The following is a 24,725-nucleotide window of genomic DNA, read 5'->3' on the forward strand; positions in this document are numbered from 1 at the left end:
AGACTATTTCTCCCCGATTTCAAAACAGTCATTTTTCTTTAACCTAGGATAGGTAACTAGAGAATACGGGTTAATTTTATTTTTGACCAGAGATACGAAAAGTAGTCAAGCCAAATATATAACAATTAAATGTTACCAAAGGCAATATAACTTTTCTGCCCAGCTGGGCAGGTTTTCAGTGGCTTTACTTGATATGAAATGTGTATTTTGCTCGAAAAATAAGTACTATCCACCGATAGGCGATCACAAAGAAAAAGGTTGCAGTGTATTTGTTACTCAGCCATTTTTTCTTGTTCTCGTGCAGAGTTCATAATCGTCTTCCTGTGTCGGTTATGCATCATGCATAAGTGGATCCTCAGAATAGGGATTAATCTTGGCTTTGTTTCATAAACGACCATAAGCGAGCCAATTTGTTAAGATAAAAATTTTAAATATTTCGGACAATTTTGTGGGTATCGTTAAAGAGTTTGTAACATTGGACTGAATCGAGTCGTCATCACCAGCCAGTGTTTGGTTGGTGAAAATCACAACAAATAGCTCAAGACTGTACGATACATAGACACTAATGAAGGGTTCGCAAGGCCACTAAGACCAGGTTTTACATACAGCACCTGATATTTCAAAATGACCACCCTTCTAAATGCTAATCAGGCTGAACGCTGCTTAATTTTGGTAAACTTGCATGTCAACATGGTTAGAACTACTAACATTAAATAATCTTTTTTTTAATTTAAAAAAAAACAAAAAAAAAAAAAAACTGAATTATATTTTGAACTTTGAGAAAATTTTGGGATAAAAATTAAATTCTTAAAAATGCAATTAACCCTTTATTGACCTGGTTGAACTAATATGTTCAGTCGTAAAAATAAAAAAAAATAAAAAAAATAAAAATGAATATCATGCCATAAAGTGGAAATTGATTCAAACACGCCTTGTGCGCATTAGTTCAGTATCTGGGTAGATGTCATTGCTTATACATTCAGTATGCTGCCATCTGTTATAAGAGTGGAGGATTTCGTTTCTATTTACAATACCTCCCCACGTGACAGACACCAGGGTCGTTTTTTTTTAACGTGGATCAAAAATAATTGTCTCAGTCGTGAAGGATTTCTCCTCCACTGACAGAAGAAATTAAAGTGCAGCATCTGAAGAACAGATACTACACGGTGTATTTATTTGCTCCCCCACCGAGCAAATTAGGCACAGGGCCGATTTTTAATGTGAATGAAGGGGAAATGGGGACCAACTCCCCGGGGAGTAGGGGAGCTGGATAGTGACAATTGGTATGAAGGGTTGCCCCTACATTGACCAAGGTCTTATATGTGAGGTCGCCCCCACATATGGCCTTTGCTTGCAATATCTGTCGGAACAGATACTACACTTTGACCTAGTCCAGAAGGCCAAGTACTGCGAGTGGGATTTATTTGCTTCCCCACTGAGCAAATTAGGCAGAAGGCCGTTTTTTAATGTGGAGATAGGGGGAGGTGGAGGGAAAGGGGGGGACCAGCTCCCAAGAGGTGGGAAATGGGAGCTGGATAAGTAACTGTTGGTATGAAGGGTTGCCCCTACATTGACCAAGGTCAGATATGTGGGGTTACCCCCACATATGATCTTTGCTAGTCATTTGTCCAGAAGGCCAAGTACTGCGAGTGGAGGATTTCGTTTGTCAAACACTTTTCTCAAGCATTATGTATAATAATCCAGTTAAGTTTATGAAATGCTAAAAAATTTCAGTGCTAGTTTAACTAGTTTAACTATTGAACTTCATAATATTTTCCAGTTTGAAGACAATCATAGTATTATTACCCTTTAAAGTAACTAAAATTAAGTATTTTTAATCATAATTTAGGTCTTAAAGAAATGGCGGCGTCAAATTCACATTAAATAATTTTTTTTTTTTTATTTAAAAAAAAAAAAAATTATATTTTAAACTGAGAAAATTTTGGGATAAAAATTTTTTAAAAATGCAATTAACGGATTGACGAAATTCTGGAAAAGGAAAAAACATTGATCAAATATAAAAATTGAAGTGAAAAAAAATCATGCTTAATTATTCATACAGCTGATCATTTTCATTTAAATGCTGTGATTTTTTTTTTTTTTTTGTTATTTTTTTTTCTGGTGGGGAGGGGGGAGGTAAACAGATATCAATATATTTTGGAATAATATAATCGACAAAAAAAAAAAAATTTGGAACAGAAAACAGAATTACAGAAAATGGGTACTAATGAGAAGTTGTTGGCTGTCAAAAGAAAGTCCGCTTAAACACTTTGGGTCAAAACTTAGACCTCCCTGCCGTGTTCTTACATTGTTTTCCTTCCAGATTTTGGGTTTCTCATAAAAAGGAAAGATTAATTATGAAATACAATTATTTCATAAAATTTTCCTTAGAAAAATAAAAATTGTTCATTTTATTTATTTTTTTTTGGTGAAATTTTTATCAAAGTATCTCGTTATATATTTTTTTTAAACAATATGAAAAAAAAAAAAAAAAAAAAAAAAAAAAAAAATGGATATTTTTTTTTTTTTTTTTGGTGTTTGTGTGGAGTATTCCATGAGTTCGTTTTCCGTGACGAAAAAAAAAAAAAAAAAAAAAAAATTTCTCAAATTTAGATTAAGGTTTTGGTATTTTAAAGGGGGCTTTCTTTTCCATTCTTTGTTTTTCTTCTTTAGAAAGTCAGATTTGGTTTCTAAAAACAAAAATAAAGCAAAAAAAAAAAAAAAAAAAAAAAAGTGTTTTTCTTCCTTTTACTGAGAAAAAAAGTGGAAATGAGAATTTCAAAACTAGATATATCAATCCACCTGTCATTTCCGTGTGGGGGGGGGGTCACATCTGAATCGTTTTTACTAAAGAAAGAATAAAAATTCTGTTTTTTTTGTTAGTTTCCTTTTCAATATAAAAAAAATATTTCGATATATTACAGCCACCATGAAAAGTTCATTCACGAGACAGATATTAGGTGCCTTAAAATTAAAAAAAAAAAAAAATACTTAGTCGAGTGTCAATGTACACGCACCTACACATGGTTAGGCATCTGCGTGTAGCGTGCACCCGTGTAGTGTGCACCCGTCTACGGTAGTGCACATGTATTCATGAGCACGCGTGCAACAATGTGTGTGTGTGTGTGTGTGTGTGTGTATTTCCTGAGCCATAGTGAGATCTAACTGATCCCTTCCATAATTCCTGCACATATCAGCAAATAATTTGAGGTGGAAATGGTAGAGGGAGGGTGGGGAGAAGTAGGGTGATGGGGTGGGGGCATCAAGAAACGATTCCTTCTTTCTGTTGTTCTTGTTCATAAAGTCTCCAAAAATACTCAACAAATTGAATGATAGCAGAATGATAAAAAGAAAAAGACAGGAAGAAACATCCCATATATACATACATGCACATATATGTATGAGAGACCCAGCAAAACGATATCACAAAGAGATTCGGGCGCGGAAGGGGGATTCAAGTGAAACATGGTGGGCCGTTCTGGAGAGAACGTGGCAACTTCCACTGGACGGGGTGGGGGGTGGCGAAGATTATACAGAGATTTGAAAAAAAAAAAAAAAAAAAATGGTCTGCATTGAAACTCCAAAGGATTTTTATTTGAATTAATCATTTTTTTTTTTTTTTTTTTTTTTTTTTTTTTAATTAAAATTATCTTTCCAGGAAACAAAATCAATTATATCTATGTAGATTTGGTAATACATAGAAATATTGTAGCTCGCAAAACTTTTTTTTCGTTTGTAATCACAAAAACGTTTTTGTTTTTGTTTTGTTTGTTTGTTTTTGTTTTTGTAAAACGTAGAATTTTCAGAATCCAAACTAACCAATTCAGGCAATCTTTGCGTTCAAAATAAAAAAAAGACTTCATCAGAACGAAACTTTCAGAATTTGGCATTTTTTTCAAGATTACTGGCACCAAATCATCTTGAATTCTTTAAACATGCAGGAAAGTTGATTTTTTTTTTTCTCAATAAATTGATGTAACTGCAGCAGGAATCTACTGCAATATATGATGCACATTTTTATAATATCTAAAATTCCACTCTTGCGATAGTCCGCGTCAATTTGAAAAAGCCCTTTAATTTTTAAACACATCTGATTTTTAAATTATGTTCATTTACAACAAGTCTTATTTAATGAAATGGTTATCTTCAAGCAAGTGCAAAATGCAAGCTTTATCCTAGAGTTGCTTTTGCCCTTGTTAAATAGTAACCCATTAGTGTCCGTATGCATAAAGTTTGATAACTAGGTAATTATTAGGTACTTTCTTGTATCACTTCATAAAAGGGTGTAGCCGAGTGGCTACAATATTTCGAAAGTGTAATCTGGCATGTTGAAATGTTCCAAAGCTGTAAGCCTACCTAGCCACAAAGGATCATGGGAGCATTTGGAGACAATATACTGCAGTAGCAACCATACATACATAGTAGTATGAATAATAAAAAAAAAAGTTAATCTTTGTATAATGCATTTTGGAAGGATGGGATAGGATGGGGCAACAGTGGGATCATAAAGAAAGAGGTTTCTTATTCAATTTTTTGCAGCGTTTTATTTTACTGGTCCATTTTCTAATCATCATCATCACTGTTATCGTTGTTCGGGGAGTTATTTAATAAAGCAATTGCAGCAGATTCCTGTTTTTTCCTTATCATCATTTGTAAATGGCGCAACTGCTCCTTTTGTTGGACGATCGTGATTTTTAACTGTTGGTTCTGTTCTGCCATTATCGTACTCTGCACCTCACACATTTTGTACTTTGTCTTACGGAGTTCTCTGCACTTGCGTGCCGCCATGTTATTACGCCGGCGCTGTTCAACATATTTGGGGTCTCTTGCGATCGTTTCACTGTTGTTTAACTGGCTGGAATTGTTGTAAGTGTTTGATGTTGAACAAGACGGTTCTGTATCGACCTCGCTAGAGGGACGCTTTTTGTTTTCTGTAACAGAATTGCCAGAGAAGTTGTCATTCTCCTTGCTTTGACCGTTACGCTGATGGAGTATCGGTGCGTTGATGTCTCTCTTTACGAGTGGCAAAGGTCCATTTTGGGAAAGAGCCACCTCGGAAAGATGTGCAAGACCATTGGCTTGTGAGTGGTTGAACATCATGGTCAGTGGGTGGCTGAAATTGGCAGCTTGCGAGTGGTTGAAATTGGTGACGTCTGAGTGATTGAAATTGCCAGATGCTTCCGAGTGATTGAAATTGTCAGCTGCTTCCGAGTGATTGAAACTGGCGACTTGTGAATGGTTTAAATTGCCAGCTTCGGAGAGAGTGAAATTGCTGGCTTCAGAGTGGTTGAAATTGGCGGCTTCAGAGTGGCTGTGATTAGTGCTCGAGGAATTGCTAAATGTTGTTGAGATCATAGTGGTTGGGGTCACTGAGTGCGTGAATGTATGTTCAGGAAGAGAGGTCTTCGCCTTGTATCTCAGTTTGAATGGAAGATGAGAGTTACCATTTGCAGTCGGCGAGGAGAGGCGACTATGAGAATTGCGATCACATTGTAGATCTTCTGCAGGTTCTGAAGAGTTGTCCGAATCCATTCTCGGACGCCTATTGACCGTCAACTGAAGGGGCTCATCGTCTTGTTGGCTAGGCAGTTGAGAAATACCGTGCCCATTACTCATGGAATAATTGTTTAAGGAGGATGAGGAGTAGGTAGGCGATGGTGTGGAGGTATGAGGATGGCTGACAAGATTCATACCATTAGTTAATGTTGTAGAAGGACTGACTACGGGTCCAGAAATTGCGTGATCCATTGGATACCATGGGGAAGGGGGAGAAGTATTAAAGTTCCTCCTACTATCCCTGGCCATATTTACAATAATCGTGGCAGCATTTTCAAACTCGTGAGGTTCCTGTTTGATTATTAATGGTGGCGTTGTGTCCGCCTTTAAACACGAATTTGTGAGTTGCTGTGAATGTTCAGATTTTAAAGGTTTCGAAGAAAATTCGGTTGTCACAGACTCTACTGGCGATAAGGAAAAACAGCTACGTGAATCGCCGTTCATGGAATTTGGATTTGACAAAGCCGGAAGGAGAGGATTTTCACCATTTAGGTCGTTTTGAGAATTAGGGCATGCAGAGGTGATGGCGGCGTACAGTATTCTGCAATCATTGTCAATCTGAGCAGGATCCTCATTCGTGATCTCGATATGTTCATTTGCAGGAATTCCACACCTCCGCTTTAATATGCATAATTGCTTCAGGAGATATTTATTCTGAGAGGAGATGTCCTTAACATTACGCTCACGGGCCAAATCATACCGCCGTCGCTTTTCACGGGATCGACGTGCAGCCTCATTATTCTTTCGTCGCTTCACCCAGTAGGTTGTGTCCTTGCTGACTTCAGGAGTGAAAGTGCGCCGTCTACGAGACTGTACTGGCCCATTTTCATCCTGCTGCAATTGGAGCTCTCCTTGAGCAGACATAGCTCCCTGTGGTGGTATTCCGTTTACAGCCAGCATTCCATTTTGGGTCGGTTGTCTTATTTCACTACCAGAAACTCCGTCTTGAATTGAGTTTCCATTTAGACCTTGCATCCCATCTCGGCTTGAACATCGGCTCGAGCCCCGGGACAAGATTTCTCTTTGGGAAATGTTTTGGGTGTCTTCTGAACTCAAACTGTTTGAATTTTCGTTCATCTCATGGCCGTTACAGTTGCTGCCATTTCCCGAGAACCCATTCATGTTTCCTGTGTACCCGTACCTTGAAGAGATCCCAACCATGTCTACGTGTCGCCTTCTGTCACTTCGGTTGAACGCATGCTTCGGCACGCGACTATAACTTGGAATTCTTTATCTCCCCATCAAGAACGTGAATGCAGTCACAAATCATCGCGGGGTAACGTTCCCACTGCACAAAGAAATAAAAAATTTTTTTAAAAAGTGACGTTTATTCAACATAAATTACAAATTCAGCAAAAAGATATACAAAAATTTAATTGCATAAAAAAAAAACTACAAAATATGACGCCCTCTTAATAAAATTTGAGTTCTAAATTCTTAAGTGTAAAGTCATTCTTGAAATTAAAAAATATACTTCCAAGCAAGAATAGCAGTTGGATAAACCTTTTCAGAATCCAGTTACGATCAGCAGAAGCAGCGGGCTTCTCATTTGGAGACAGAAAAAGATCACTAAAGAATTCAGAAAGATTTAGCATGTTTTATAAGTCTGTTCTGGCGTCAGATGGATTAGTCTTTATCACACATGGTTATAAATAAAATCGCCCAAATGTGGCCATACTCTCTTAATACATAAAACTTACTGCCTGAGGCGACTCTACCGGGTAATACCGACAGGGTGGCCAGGCAATTTTTGCTAGGCCAGAGTGCCTCTTATTTGATTTGACATTCCCACCTTCCAACCTAGTGACACATCTTGCTATGCTGGGAAGCAAGTAAATATCTACCTTCCTAATATGTTTGCCATTGTGTGAGGACTGATCTCACTCATGAAAAAGAATTTCAAAAATTACTTGGCAAATATACCCGGTGAACCAAGTGCAAGAGATTCAAACCATTGCACTTAAAGGGACAGTCAGAATCTTAAAATTTTTTTTTTTTTAAATGTTGTATTCACCCAGGAAGCAGGCCAGTGGAACAGTGTTGCACAGGTGAGTAGTCCTAGGAAATAAATTTTGTTCATGGAATCTACATTTAGATTTAGACACAGATAAAGAGTGGAGGAAATCTTATAGCGGTTGTAACGATAAGAGTGTTTTTTTGAGAAAGTTTGGCAAGGGAGGACCATCGATTGAAGTTCAATCTCTGAGAAGAGAGAAATTGTTTTTTTTTTTTCTTTGTTCAAATCTATCCAGTGAACGCAGACCACTTATCGTTGGTTAGTTTTAGCTCCTTATGCCAAGTGTGTTCATGCTTTGTCTAGAGCGAGATATATATATATATATATATATATATATATATATATATATATATATATACACACACACACAGGGTGGTCAAAAAGTCAGGTAACATTTTAAAGAAAAACGATATTAGCAATACACGTATATTTAAGTACCATACATTGAAATATAAAATGAAACAAACATGAAATATGTTTATTTTGTTAATTGTCGTCCATTTCTCTCTATCAATCGCTGGAAGCGATTAACCACTGATTGTGTAACACGTGTAATCATGTCAGCTGATATCCGCGCAATCTCCTCTTCAATAAATAACTTTAAAGACGCTATTGTATCAGGCTTCTTGCCATAAACGCTATCCTTTACATAGCCCCAAAGCCAGAAATCAGGAGGGGTAGTTTATATATTACACTCAAATATTTAAACAAATAATATTAAACGAATAGAGATTATAATGGATCATATTGTTTTTTTTTTCTACCTTTAACATGTTACCTGACTTTTTGACCACCCTGTATATATATATATATATATATATATATATATAATTAGTGATGGGACGATTCCAATATTATTTCCGATTCTTTATGAATCTAAATATTTACCTATAAAAGTGTTATTTCGTCCCGATTACCGTTAAGAAACACATTTAAAATGTGCCTATATTTTCTCAAACGTAAAAACACTTTGAGTGATCTAAAGAATTTAATCTTACTGGAAGTTTAAATCCATAAAATACTTATTTTATTATTACTACAAGCAGTGGAAGATGTTTCTTAAACTAAAATCAAAAAGATAATTTAAGGAATCGGCTTTGGCATCGAGAAATAGGCTCAGATCTTTTCGATTCCGAGTATATATATTGATTCATATTGAAGCATTCTTTAGAACTCCTGTTTATAAGTTTTGTTTTATTTTCCTCAGATAAAATCTTTTCTAAATGTAAAAATATACTTACATTTACTGGTTTGGTCGTAAGTTTGTAATATCAAATAAAAAATAAAATGCAGAAATCCAATGTCTTCTCAAACTAGAAAATCTGAAAAATATAAAAGAAATGTTTAATTTTAAAAAAAAATAATAATAAAAACAAAACGTTTAGGTCCTTTATCTACTTAAAAAAAAAATTAGGGCTCAAAGAGCCTTTGAATAATGGACATGATTGCAAATGACCCACAGTAAATAACATTTTTTGGTTGTAATTCCTTTTATATTTGTAAAAATATAAAATTTTACAAAATGGACAAAATAAAAATAAGTCTAGAATCCAATTGCTATCACAGATAAATTCTTCGATTATGTAATAAATTTTCCAAATAAGTGATTCGCAGCAAAAACTACTCCTTGGCCTTCAGGACAAGATCACAGAGTAGTATCTGTTCTTCAGATGCTGCACTTCAATTTCTTGTTCTCTATCAGTGAAGGAGAAATCCTTCACGACTGAGACAATTTTTATTTTTGTTCCTTTTCTCCACATTAAAAAACGACCCTGGTGTCTAACTCTGTCCCGTGGGGAGGCATTGTAAATAGGAACTCTAAATACTCCTAGTCTTATGAAAAATGTTAATATTATTAAAAAAAAAAAAACTAACAATTATAGGCTTCAAAGCTATCCGACAGAATTTCAAATGTGACTTTGAAAAAAAAAAAAAAAAAAAAAAAAAAAAAAAAAAAAAAATGGCGGATTCTTAAATTCTCAGTTTGTAATTTAATTATTAATAGAAGTAAAAAAAAATGATTACCCCCCCCCAATCACCAGACTATCATCTTTGCATAAATATAAAAAGAATTGTTTAAAATGAAAAATTGCGTTTTTCACAGACACAAAAAAATAAAAAATAAAATAAAATTTTTTTTAAATAAATTTAAAAAGATAACTGTCAAGTGAAGAAAACAAAAATATTTATATAAAAAGAAATTATAGATAAAAATTAATAAATAAATTTTTAAAAATTAACTATGTCAAGTGGAAAAACAATATCTACATAAAAGAAATGATGAATTTGTCGAAAGTGTCTGGCATGACATTATGCTGAAGAATTGGAGCTTAACTTCCTAGGCTTACTTCCGCTGTCCTAGTTTCAGCTTTTAACAATATGGATGAAGTGGAGCGGGGGATGGGGGACTAAGAAGAATATAGCATGTATTATGTTTTTTTTTATTTATTAATTGTTTTTTTTTTTTAAATCCGCATCTTTTTTTCCCCTCTAAAGTAACCCACTACCCTAATGGCGTCCTACCCAGGCCTACCTTGACGAAAAACAAATATTTTCTGCTACGAATCTTAATTGATGCGCTTATGACGCATGTGTTTTTTGTCATCGATTCACTATTGTTCTGCTATTGTTTGGTTGAAGCCGGGGTGGAGGTGGTGGGGGGGGAGGGTTCTTCCTCTCAGTTTTTCGTTTTGTTATTATAATCGACTAAAACTGATTATACGCACATCACAAACCCCCACATAGACACCTCGAAATAGTATACGATGGAGTTAATTTTTTTTTTTTTTTAACTGAACAACACAGGTTATACGACATTCTTGCGTTTTTATTTAATCTCTCGTCAACAAACGTATAATACTTATATAAAAAGGCTTCTTTCAGTCTTGACAGACTATGGATACCCAGGGTAAGAGTGAAATTTTTGTGGCAAGAGTTGCGCAATCTCCAACCACACCTCTCCTGAATCTATATTATTGAATACCAGTGGCAAGTTGAGGTTCAGGACGACTGGAAACAAATGCCGAGACAAGCGGAGAGCACATACAGCGCCTAGAATTCCCAAATGGTCACACATCTGGTACTAGCCAGGCTCAACGTTGCTTAACTTCGGTGATCTGATGGGAATCTATGTGTCAACGTGAATATGCCGTATTTAAGACTTATATAATACCTACATAATGGATATAGGTCATATATTGGTATGATGGTGCTCGATGTTTCATTGCTAAGCACTGAACATTATAAAGATCAATGCTAGGTGGAGCAATCTAGGGGAAAAAGTGGCGCCCTCCGCTACATCTGTGTCGTAGCGAAACAAGGGATATAAAGCTTGGGTGTTCAATCTCCGTTTGATGTACACCATGTAGCCACACCGAACTCAGTGTTTGAGATAAACTTAAATGGAACAGTGGAATATCTATGTATCTCATATAGAGTTCAAGTGTTAGCCCCACGACGGGGCCCCTGAGAACTTGGACCGAAGTAAAATAAAACAAGAGCTGTGATACAGTATCCCATATACATACATATATATATACATACATATACATATATATATATATATATATATATATATATATATAGTGGCCTGGCAAGGCCACAGTGGCGAAAATCATGTCACTGTTTCCACATAACTTATTCGATCGAAAATCCTATCTATTAAAAAGGAGGATAGAGGGTAACAGCAAAAGTTATGGCAACAAAATATTCTTATTGTTTTGACTCTCGAGTATATATCCGACACAGACAATCAACCGAGAACCACACCACTATATAAAAGCATATAAGATATCAACGGATACACACTCGAGAGTCAAAACAATGAAAAGAATATACTGTAGTCCTAGCTCTAGTGACAACATATTAGGTTGGTGCAAAATTTTTTTTTTTTTTTTTTTTTTTTTTTTTTTTTTACATAATGTTGAACGACAAAATACATTATTTTTGCACCAACCCAATACTAAGAACATTAAATTAGTATATACATACGCTAATTTAATGTCACCACCTTCCAAACCCCCTAATAATTAGGATCTCCCGATCATCAAAGACGCAATGTAAAAATAGAATTTAAAAAATTATGTTGGTTTGGACCGAATGGGATACTAAAATATGCTTTCTTGATCTTCTGGCTAGGATCCAAAGGTAGTATATCTTCTTTGAAAATGGTATGATATTGCCGGATTCCCGTTCGTGCCGGGCGTCCATGCAATGGAAACGTCACAGACTCCTATAAGGATATTGGAAATAAATCGTAATAACCAGAATACTTAATTTTTATTTATTTTTTTATTTAACTAAAAGGGCCACAATAATATTGTGGGGTCTCCATTCACGCTGAACATCCACAGAATGTCCAGCGGCAATATATTACATATGAAAGATGACACTGTGGAATTTCCACAGGTCCCGCTAGTGCATTATGAATAAAGAACTGGAATGCAAAGATTCAATTAGTATGCAAATGAAGGAAATAAACATGGAATTAAGATTGTTCGTCTCAGAAACGATTGTACACTAAAACTTGTGAGAATTGGATTGTTGGATAAATACCTTGTAATTTTATTCAGGTCCTAATTGAATTAATGATTCAATATGACATGCAATGATTGCTCCTACAAAAACTAAACCAGTAAGCGTCTCCAATTACACCTTGTAAAAAACAAAAGATTTAGGAAGCAAAGGTTACTAATACTCTTCAGAAAGTATTTTTAACGCAGACAGCACCAAATGAACTGGCCGAGTTCCTATCGATAAAGAACTTTGAACTGTTGTTTATGCCATAGATTTGTTTTTATTTTTATAGGTTATCTGTTTTCAACATCGGTGAATTTAAAAATAAAAAAGGGTCATAAAAATAGTACTAAATTCATTTAAGCTTTACTGGTCACCGCGTTCATATTGGAAGAGTTCGTGTATGCTCCCTTTTAAAGTGATACCATTATCAGACTATGGAAAATAATTATAGTAGAACCCAGGGATACGGTGGCCCTAGGATACGGGGTTTTCCAGGTAACGATGTTGAATACAAGGTTTTTCAGTTCCTTGGTTACTGTATTTACCCCGCCTTACGGTATTATCTTGATTATATACAAGTGTATTATATACTGTACTGTATTTTGTTACTAATTTTTAATCCCGGGGTTCTACTGTATATAACGTTAATATGTAGGGACCCAACGCGTTGTAGGCTCCATTGCAAAGAAAAAAAAAAAAGGAAGAGAAAAGAAATTAAACTAGTTTCATGCTTGAACAAAAGGACTGTTTCTGCTACGGCCACGTGTGACTTCTCGTCTCTGTTGTAAAGTCACCCACGTCTCTTTAACGTGATTCTCGGTCTCTCGAATTTCTTTTGAATACCGCTCCTTCTCTTACATGATTTTTGGTCTGCGCAATTTGTTTTTGTTTTTTTTTCAATCTTTCCTATTTTTCGCTCTGATATCATCTCGCAGTCAGCTCAGTTATTTGCATACAACTGTTATACGAACATCCACGCACTATTACAGTTAGAATAACCATAGCGGAAGGAGAACCAGAGACTTTAATTGGCGACCCGTAGCAAGATATAGGGGAGAGCATCAATTTTTCCCCAAATTGCTCCGCTTGATTTTGCTTCACACCTAATAATACGCAGTGTTGATCAAGGAGGTATTTGTTTTATAGTCTTTGCTATGACTGAGGACTAAACCCTCAATCTCTCATCACATTAGTTAAAACTAACCCATTTGCTAACGCTTTTATATCTATTACATGCGTTTAGTAATTGATAAAGGGATGAACCCCTAATTTCCCCCTTTAGTTTTTGTGTAAAATAATTTACCGTATATTTCAGCATGTAAACCGACCTTTAAAGTTAAAAAAATCATCTTTAAAAACCAATATTTCCTAAGATACCAGGTCTTGCAATCTCTAGCCTAGAGCTAAACAAAGACGGTTTCGTGATTTAACAGTTGTCCTATACAACCGATATATGAGAAATTTATGAAAATTTGCTCCAATTTTGTACCTCTTCTTATCTGACCGTCACCTTATATGCCAAAATATATGGTATGTTCCAATTTTAATTCGCTTTTCATCATTTTAAAACCCGTTAACTTGCGTTAGGATATTTTATGTCGCAAATGCATAAATATTTAGTAAAAACAGTTTGCAAATATGTTCTTATTGATCCCTACATGGTGGATACCAACACGTCTCAAGATGTAGAAGTAACTAAAGGGGCGACAACACTTTCCAACGCTCTCAAATTGGGGCCTCACTATCAAATGCAATCTAAGATCAAATGATAGGTCAACCACATTCTAGAGCAACCAAAAGGCTCTCTTTTCATTGGACACACTTTTCTATATTGCACCACTTACCCTTGACTCGCCTTATAATGCTGAGAGTTTAGCAAAGAGACATCAAGGACAGATTTTTAAAAATTTTGTTTTTAGTATGACCCTTACTAGGAGAAATTGGTCGATTGGTTGTTATCGCATTCATCCTGAATCGGTTGGCAAGCTCCATCCAACAAATTTACCACATCCGGTATAACGGCCGACCAGGCGTGGTGGTCAACGGCCGTTTCCACTACAAGTGTAAGCCATGTGTGGTTCCATCGGCAGAGCCCATAGAGGCGGGGGAGGGGGAAGGATCATTTCAGTATCCCCGTTTCACCGTCCCGAGCCAGGTCTTGAGTTGGCCACCGCTGCATTTCTTCCAGTCTGGTGGTGGTCGATGGCTTCACGAAAGAGTTCACCTGGAGCTCAGTAAAGCACATGGCTAATTTAGCAAAGGAGAAATTATAAGGGAGACTTTACATATAAAAAAAAGGGTCCCAAATTAGGGAACCCATCATCAGATTCACTTAAAGCTCATTCACAGGACCCTTTCAGCTTAGTTAGTTTGGATGATCACTCAAAATCAGCAATCGAGAAAATCGGAATTTTTTTTTTTTTTTTTTTTAAGGTATCGAAATCAGAAGATTCTGCCTGCTTTCCGGTGCCAAAAACGATTCTTGTAATTTTTTTTTTTTTTTTTTTTTTTTTTTTTTTTTTTTTTAGGAGGATAATAGTCGAAATAATTTAAAAAAATTATACAATTTACTCATCTTCCAAATAATTCCAAAACTAATTCAATAATACGGTTTTGTTTTTTAAAGTTAAAATTTCCATTACTGCTACTAAAAGATGGAAAATGGTAAATATGTATTTGGTTAAAGCTACAAACAATATTAAAATCTATAGATCACCCACACAAGTTTACTTTTATTCTCACAAAGATACATCACATGGGGTTACACAGTAATGTCAAAAAAAACAAAACAAAAAAAAAACATTTCTACACTTAAACATTTAATGATTTCAATAGAATAAGAATCTGTAATTGTATCTGTATCGGGGGAGAAAAAAAATATTTAAATCGTCCCATCACTTATCAAAATATTTGATATACAATAAAAACAGGCAAACTAAAAATCTATGTTTATGGAGACAAAGGCAGCAAGAGCGAGAAACCGATGGAATGTTCGCATTTCAGCTCGTGCAAAAGTGCACGAGCACGCAGCATAAACAATAGAGAGCAAACGGATAACCCAGTATCAAAGCGCATCTGTACTTTAAAGTGCAGGAAATGCATGCAGATGATCAGCGGTGCAGCGGTCATGTGTACGTGTGTGCGCGCCACCGGTAGATTCATAGATGAGCGAGCAACCGAACGAGAGAAAAGGAGATGCGGAGTGGAAAAAAATAACCGTCACAACAGTTAAATACAAAGGGAGAAAAATCTTTACATTTGAAATAGGATACATTTGTACTATCCGATTGCTCTGGAAGATTGGGGCGGGGCAGCATGGGAGAGGTACACAGTAGTGTAGACATTTTTCTAAGGAATTGTAGGTCCATTTGAATTTCATCCTTATTCACAAGGTTTTTCACATCTGTAGGACATGTTACAACTGGGCTGACTCCCTGCAGCCTACAACTTAGGACCTTTCGTCATAACATCCCCACAAGTAACTAAATTTAGTTAATTTTATTAGTCATCGTCAATTTTCCTCATCAGGGTTCTTCATCTTTAAACTGGCTATAATTTTACCTCTGTGTCCCTCATCCTCGAGCTGCCTTTAATCTTGATAAAATGGTGAACCTTTATTAATGTACAGTAAACTCCCGGAATACGACATTAAAAATTAGTAACAAAATACAGTACAGTATATAATACACCTGCATTTTAATGAAAAAGTATAAATAACACCATACGGTGGGGCTAATTTTGTAATCAGCGTCCGGAAAAACATATTCCATATTGCAACCTGAAAAATCTGAATCCTATAACCACCGTATACCATTTTTTTTTCTTCTTCTAAATACTGCAGTTTCTAAAAAAAAAAATTAACAGATTAATTTGATATTTGTAGATTGGTGTTTTTCAATATTTTTCCCCTCATGGAACTCTTCCAATAATAGTAATGATTCAAGGAACTCCTGCATTGGAAAGTATTTTACAATCTTATTTACTTCAAGTAATGTTTTTTAGTAACCGATTCAATTTGGGTAAAACAATTGGGTAGTAAGTTATAAAATATGGCAATTAAGCTACACAGAATATTCCGCATTTCATCAACGTTAGGATTCATCGGGTATGAAACGCGGAATATTCTGTGTAGCTGAATTGCCATATAAATTTTATAACTTTATATATAATATATATCTCGCTCTCTCTCCATATATATAACAAAAGTACTCGTTGGTGACTGGATTAAAAAACAGCCTACAGAAAATGGACTCGTTTTTCTCAAATTTTACAATTTTGAAAAAAAAATTGTCATGAGTTATTTTTTTCCTTTTCTGGGGAAATAAGGGGAAATGGGAATTTAAAAATGTCATTTCCATTGAAAAAAAAAAAAAAAAAATCACATCTACACAATTTTACTTAAGAGAATAAAAATTCTGGTTGATTCTTTTTTCCTTTTCAATATAAAAACAAATATTTCAATATATTACAGCCACCATGAGACATTAGGTGCCTTAAGAGACATTAGGTGCCTTAAAAAATATTTTTCTGACAACTAATTCAGAAAACATCCTTTTAGCAGTTTATTCCCAATTTCGTACCTGTATTAGAAAATTAGGTTTGAAAAATGCAGTTTCACATAGATGCTAAGGCATCGTATTGATCAATATCTCTATATAAAAAAAATCCTTTGCCAACACCTTAAAGAACCACAAGGTTCTGTAAAACCTTGTTTGGGAAACCCTACTATAGACCTAACGATCTGGGGGTGAAAATAAAAACAAATCCCTATAACAAGAGCAACCAACTTTCGAGAGTAGAACTTTACCAGGAATCCAATGAAGCAATGTATTTTAGTGGAGGTCTTGCCCTCCACTTGATATTCATACACACTAAATAGAACAGTTTAAAAAAAAAAAAAACCGTCCTGCAGGCAGGATGACACGGTGTCAGAATTAATTCACTGGTTATATTTGGGACAATTCTAACAAAATATTTAATTTTGGGAGATTTATATATTTTTTATTTCCAAAATTATTCAATGTGATAATCGAAAAGAAATATATTAGAAGTATTTTAATGTTTTTATACAATAGATCTTGTTTTGTCGAGAATTTTATATAATGATGTGTGCGTGTATGCTTATATACAAGCCATAAATATAAAACGAGTTGAATAAAGAGTTAAAGGAGTCTCAAAGGACAATGGGTGGCGAGTGTTAAACAATGACATCCTATCACCATCCATTTGTAACATCTGGTCTCAACTGGTTACGATTTAAGAACAGATCGATATCAATTAATTGATAAGGTTTTCAAAGTTCATCAAGTACAATGTCAAGTGATTGTTGTGCATGAAGAGAAAAGAAATATGCCTTGTTCCCTCACACACATACATATACACATACATATACACACACACACACGAGAGAGCAATGCATATATCATATGAAATTGTTTGAGGCAACCCTGCTTTAGACATTAACGATCTGAGGGGCCAAACGAAAACAAAGCCCTATGCTAAAAGCAACCAACTTTCGAGAGTAAAATATTAGGAATCCAATGAATAAAGTAATTTTTGTGGCGTCTACCTTGCACTTGATAGTAATATAAATAAAGAGAACAGTTTAATAAAAATAGCCATATTGTGTTGAGGTCAGGAGGCCACAAGGAATGTATATAGGCGAGGAGTGTTCTCTACAGAGATTGAATAATCTACACAAAACAAAAAAAAAGGGTATCCATATGTCAAACTTTCCGGGACGACAATGGAAGTAGTTCTGAAAAGCTATATACCATCCGGATTCAGAATATTTTCTAAAATTCCATTTTCTAGTTGTTGTATGTGCTCTTCACTTATCTCGGCACCGTTTCCAGTCGTCCCGGACTTCTCCTTGCCACTGGTCTCAAGCAGTGCCGATTCAGGAGAGGAGTGGTTGAGATTGCGCAACCCTAGCCTCACAATTACATGCGCAGTTGCCCCTACAGAGGGTATGCTTTGTCTTTCGAGACTGAACGGAAGCATTGGATCGGTAGCATACAAATGTTTTAAGAGATTCCCTTTCGCAGGGAGAAGACAATCTATCTATTCACCCCCCCCCCCAAAAAAAAAAAAAAATTCACACAATGAACAACAGGGAACCATCTTCAATTCTTCATTCAACCGGAGATTCCATTTTTCTCGAAGCGAGAAAACCTCTGCACAACGATATCCGCCTGTAAATATTTACATTGCGTAACCGTTCTCGTCGGTCATTGAACTCTTCCCCCCCTCCTCCTCCCCCCCTCCCTCCTCCCTTTCAGGCGAATGCGAAAGAAGACTGGGAAGAGAGGGGTGGTTGCGTGTAGTCGAACACAAAGACGCTTCAGCAAGAAGCAACGAGCTTAGGATCGATAATAACGGTTGGCGTAAGCGTTGCCATTGACAGAATACACTGCGCCACCAAAGACGACATCTCAACGAATATCCACAGCATCGATTAACGTTTTCAATTTAATGCAGAATATAAAAATAAAAATGTATATTAAAAATGAACTATATTTAAGAAATAACAATAATAATACATTAAGTTAGATATATAGTGTAACCCGAATAGAAGAGACCTTAATATCAGAAAAACTGATATAGGAGAGATTTTCTCTGGTCCCAAATAAGAGTGTGTTAATGTACAGTATAATCCGGATATAAGAACCCCGGATATAAGAGCTTAGGAATCTGAGAAGTCTCTTATCAGGGTTATACTGTGCGTGTGTGTGTGTGTGTGCGTAAGAAAGAATACGAAAAGCATAAAAGCTTATAACTTTTCTTTATTCGTTTTCTATTGGTGACGTGCAGGAATACAATACTACGATACAAAAATTATATATATATGTATAAGGAATGAAAAAATATACCAGCGGTGGTTGACGTTATGTTTAAAGAAAAAATAGAAAAAACCGAATGAAATTATTAAAAAATCAACGTTTCGTCCTTGTTTCAGAGGACATCTTCAGGATAATTGAAATAAAAATGTGAGAAAAGAAAAAGTCATAGATCGTGCGAAAAAAGACAGTTTTTAAATCCAACCCATGTCGGGAAAGGACGAATATGTGTGCGTATGTCTTTTTTCGCACGATCTATGACTTTTTCTTTTCTCACATTTTTATTTCAATTATCCTGAAGATGTCCTCTGAAACAAGGACGAAACGTTGACTTTTTAATAATTTCATTCAGTTTTTTCTATTTTTTCTTTAAACATATATATATATATATATATATATATATATATAATGGTTGTATCGTAGTTTTCTAGATGTAAATACACTGAAACTTATGTTTATAAAAGTGCTCAATGACAAGCAGAGCGTAATTATAGTATGTTTCTTTATACAAACATTGGCTACATACGCATGTTGAATGTTGTGACTCCCGGGCGGCACCAGCTTACTAAGAAAGAGCGAGTGAAAATTATAAATATATTAACAGAGACACTAGACAATATTGCCCAGTAACACACACACACATATATATATATTATATATATATATATACACACACACACACACATGCTCGGTCGTAAAATACGCTTAAATATGATATTTTAATTTGTCCAAATTTCGTATATAGAATCGTGATTTTAAAATTAAAAAAAGTATTTGGGTGCCATCAGCTAAAATCGAAATCGAAAACAAAACTAGCATTCAAAGCTGGTGACGTTACCAACGTGACACGCATATGAACTAATTAAAAATTAAAAATAGGATGAATGTACAAAATGTTTAACAATTTTTTTCAATTTTGCCCCCATTTTTGACCCCTTCAAAATTAGTTTAACCGGTTAAAAGACCCATAAAAGAACGGTCTATATAAAATCAAATTATTTGAGGTCCCTAGCACCGCCCTGTGACGTTTCGTTTCGGGGGAGATAGTTTGAAAATATGGAGACAGACCGCGTTTTAAATATTAGATTTTATATGGCTCTTTTATACAAGGTTTCTTTTTAACAAATCATAAAGGAAAAGGAACGAACGCACAAAGAAAGCTAGTATAGAGAATACAGGGGGGGAGGGGGAGATTGGGTTCTTGAAATGTAGGTAGTTCACTTCTGAATTACAAGATCATTATCAATTTGGTTGGTTAGTTGTTTTTGTTTTACGGCATATCAACCCTTTTCAGGTTATTTAATGCCGAATGCAAAGATTTTGAAGAACAATTTTTTTAATTAGAATATATTTTTTTATTTTCAAGTCGGTTTCTATTTAACCCATAGTTAGGACCCTAACAGTTACTAACACTCCGGGTTAGAGTGGACCTGGGAGCAATGTCAATTAAAGGATGGCTCCACACTCCCCAAAGCTCGCAAGCTGGGGCCTCACTACTGGATATAGTTTAAGGTCATATCCAGGACCGATCAATTTGGAGACACTGCTACCAGCCATAAAGGGGCGCAACGTGAGCTGTATTTACTAATTCCATGCAAAGAGGGTAAATATGTGCGTTTTATTCTTTCGTGAAACTTCAAATATCTGATATTTTAATGAATATTAAGTAAGCTTTAGTTTCTTGTGAGTATTTTTAGGGTTTCTAAATATAACATTGACAACATTCTGTTTTAAAACAATTCGAATTAGATTGGCATTTGACACTAATCAAGAATTTCAACTGAAGTCTTAAATTTCAGACTTTTTTTTTTTTTTTTTAGAATCAAACTCGGAATAGGGATTATAGACAGATGGTTCAGTAGCATTATATCTTGAGGACAAGGAGACATAAAATTGATAGACATCTGTTACTTTTATCCGTTCTCCGACAGGTATTCTTCCAGCAATGGGTGTGTGTGTGTGTGTGTGTGTGTACGTTGTAACGATTAATTGGAATCAGGAATCGGAAAATTCGAAATCTTTTATAGTATCGGAATCTGACAAATGTGTGCCTATTCCCCCCGCCCCCCAGATGCCAAAAAAACGTACTTTTGACTGGTTTCTTTATTTGATTTTGTTTCAAGTAAAATCTTCCATCGCTGGCAGTAATGATTAGGGCTATGACAACAGCATATTATTTTCATTGTTTTGACTCTCGAGTATATATCCGACACAGTTAATCAACCGAGAACCACATCATTACATAAAAAAGCATATAAGATATCAATGGATACAAACTCGAGAGTCAAAACAACGAAAAGAATATGCTGTTGTCCTAGCCCTAGTCATGAAAAAAAAAACTATTCGATTTTAAACTACCAGTAAAACGAAAATCTCCAAGTCCTCATACAAGGGCATGTTTACGTTGACGGAAAAATCTGCATATTTAGCATGCGTTTTTTTTTTTTTTTTTTTTTTTTTTTTTTATAGTATTCGTGAAAAAAATTACTATAATTTAATATTTAGATGTTTAGAAAAGATCGGAATCAATAATTGTATCGGAATCCAGAAAATATTAGAATCGTGCCATCACTAATATATGTAATTATAGGGCGATATCATAAACTAATAAATGGTTCATTATAAAGTTTGGAATAATAATCTATAATAGAAATCTCACATGTCTGTTGAAATGTTTGTATATCTGCCTAAAACTTGACAGAAGCGACGGATTTTCACGAGATTGGTATCTTTTTGAAGCTTGACCCTTCGGACGACAAATATCGAAAAATTGGCCAACAACAATAATTCCATCACCCTCAACTGGGCACTTTTCTACAAGGAGGAGGTCGCTTTTGTTTTTCGCCGATATTTTCCAAAGTCGTCTCTTTTCGATTAACTAACTTTAATTTAACCATTTACCACTTCCAGTTTAATGATGGACGCAACGGCAAAGACTTCACTTTTTTTTCACGTTCTTTTCCTCCTACGCAGTACGGGTTCGAGCCTGCCTACCTACTACCACTTTTTTTTTTTTTTGCTCAATACACACCTCCAAACACCTGGGCAACACCGAGCACCCAGGCTAGTATGTATATATATATATATGTATATATATATATATATATATATATATATATATATATATATAATCTCATTTCTGATGCTTTCATTTGTAAACTTAACATTTAGGAATTCGCCCACCCAATATTGCACGTCGCCAAACTGTTAAAGTTAGATATTAATAGAGAATAGAACAGTTCTTCAAGCCGAGTTATATTAATACAGTTAAAAAAAAAACTGCAAATTTAAACGATTAGTGTGTGCATTAATGTTAATATTTATGCGATTGGTTACAACCTATTTAGCATTTCGTGGGGAAACCGCAGCATGCACTCTTATGAAAGATAAACACCATTAAAAAGAGAAAGAAAAAAAAATGTCTAACAATTCCCTTTTTTTATTACTCCAAATTAGTATGCAAACAAGTTTTATGTAATAGACGAGTTCTAGTTATTATGCAAGCTTTTGTGATCGCCGTGTAAATTACCTACCTTGCCAGAAACATGAATAGAAAAATTTTCAAAGTATTTGTAAACCGCCTCCACACATTCTGAAACTTTCTTCATAAGTTTAAACTGATGCACCCAAGTCACAAGAATATTTATGAAATCACAACTATATATTTGAATTAATATTTAATATTAATTTTCTTATCAAGTTTAAATCCATACCTTTATTTTAATTTTTTCCAGATACATCTGCCTTACTTTTAATGCTAGGTTTATTTATGGTGTCTTTTAAATTTAATAAAAACCCTTCACAATATTTGCTGATGAGGAAACCTTGTTTGTTAAAAAACTATATGTAATAATTATTGTCCGTAACTTGATGTCTACCACAATAAAAACATTGTTTTCCGAAACGATCGTACAAATAATTGATTTGTTGTTGTTCCCTCTTATGAAACGGATTTTTTATTTAATTATAATTTGATTTTTAAATTATCAATCACATTACTAAATATTAAATCAGCTCTAGGATATTTACCTATCGAGCTTATTATATATCTAAATTACAACGAGCACTTTTTCTTTCCTGTATTTTAATTAAACTAGTAATTTTACTATTACATTAAAATACACTGCTCTTTAGACTATTGTCCTAATCTCCTTAAGAATCGATAGAAAATTGACTATAATATATACGAAATTTGCATGCATTAAAATATATTTAAACGTATTATACGACCGGGCTACACCTGACTTTTTTTTTTTACACAAAGGATTCACCACAACTACCTTTGCAATCGTTAGTAGTGGGAATTTGGTAAATTGGATTACTTGAGACGACCATATTGTAGGCAGTTGGAAAGCAGAACAGTTCCACAGGCGTTTAGTTCTAAGAAAAAAGCCTTCCTCGTGGAATCTACTTTTAGGTTTAGGCACAGATAAAGAGTGGGGGAATTATTGATAGTGGTTTCAGATAGACGAGTGATTTTCGTGAAAGTCAGGCAAAGGGCGACCATAGATTAGAGCTCGGACGAACACTTGCCATGAAAATAACGATAAAACAGAGACAGACTCGCAATGTCTTTTCTGTGAGAAAAAGCTTGCAGGGAAGAGAAAACGCCCCCCCCCCAGTATGCTACGAAGTCTATTTTGAACTGACAAGGCAGGATGAGATACTTTTAGCTGCTTCTGCCCAGATGTGGCAACAAGCCTCCATCCTTGGACGCACTTGGCTCTTATACAGGTAGAGAGAATTGCTTCAGCAGTGAGATATCTACTGGAGCAGTAGAACGATGCCACCATTTTTCCAGCAGCCTTGACAACGGATTTGATGTACGTGTCCATCTTAGATTAGGAGTAAAGGTCAGACTCAGAAGCTTGTCAAAACATGAAGCCTCCCCAAAAACGAGATCCATTCATTTTAATTGATGCCAGACGGGGACCAGAGCGTTGATGATGTAAAGAAAGAAGCTCGGTTTTAGATGCATTAAAATGATAGCTTAGATAAATAATTTTGAAGTTTTAACAAAAGAGCTACAATAATATCAGGGCGTCTCCATTTACGCTGAACATCCACAGAATGCCTACAGAATACCATATCAATATATTACATACGAAAGAGTCCGTTGTGGAATTTCCACAGGTCCCGCTAGTAAATTCGAATTTTGCAAATTCGATGCGGTCTATATTATGTACCTAGAAACCCTAACAATACCCCCCCCCACACACACACACATATGAGACAGAGACAGACAGACAGAATATACAAAGGTGCCGAAGAAAATTAAAAAAAAAAGATAACAGAGGGAAGGGCCAAATCGCCTCAAGTTTGAAAATGACTCATTTTTTCCATAATATAAAATGGAAACTTTTAGTAAAAATCCTCGTTATATAACCCTTTTTATTTGGAAAAAAAAAAATTACAGAAAATACATTAATACACAATACCAAGAAGAACTATTAGGTGGATAGAAAGAGAAAAACACTTCGTCTCACAAATTTATCGTAACACAATGTTACGTAATTGAAACTTACGTAATTGAAGTAATCTAATTTTAACAAGCAAGTACTTTTTTTTTTTTTTTTAGTTATCGCTACAAGCGCTGGTTATAAAAAATAACAAGAGAAACGAGAGAAAAAAAAAAAAAAAAAAAAAAGGTATCACGTCAAGCTTCGTTTTAATCAACAATTCCACGTGCCCAATAAAGAGGCTACTGCACGAAATATCGTCTAAAATTAAAATACACGTAATATAACAAACTTAACTATGCTTTAGTTGTATTGTATTCTTATAATTCGTAAATA

At 35.0% G+C, this 24,725-nt stretch overlaps 1 protein-coding gene across 5 annotated transcripts in view; it reads right to left on the bottom strand.

Moving 5' to 3' along the window:
- Positions 1-3,750: 3,750 nt before the first annotated feature.
- Positions 3,751-24,725, bottom strand: part of LOC145279940 (uncharacterized) — a 149,538-nt gene continuing 128,563 nt past the window's right edge. For all 5 annotated transcript variants that reach the window (XM_080131527.1, XM_080131526.1, XM_080131528.1 and 2 more), the window contains exons 2-3: positions 8,815-8,895; positions 3,751-6,844 (exon numbers count right to left, since the gene is read on the bottom strand). In XM_080131527.1, the coding sequence (XP_079987653.1) occupies positions 4,564-6,717 (2,154 nt within the window). In that variant the 5' untranslated portion in view covers positions 6,718-6,844; positions 8,815-8,895 and the 3' untranslated portion in view covers positions 3,751-4,563. The remainder of the gene's footprint in view (positions 6,845-8,814; positions 8,896-24,725) is intronic.

Source organism: Euprymna scolopes, chromosome 7 (genome assembly GCF_053919585.1).
Source record: "Euprymna scolopes isolate OS-2025 chromosome 7, ASM5391958v1, whole genome shotgun sequence".
NCBI classification, from domain to species: Eukaryota; Metazoa; Mollusca; class Cephalopoda; order Sepiida; family Sepiolidae; genus Euprymna; species Euprymna scolopes.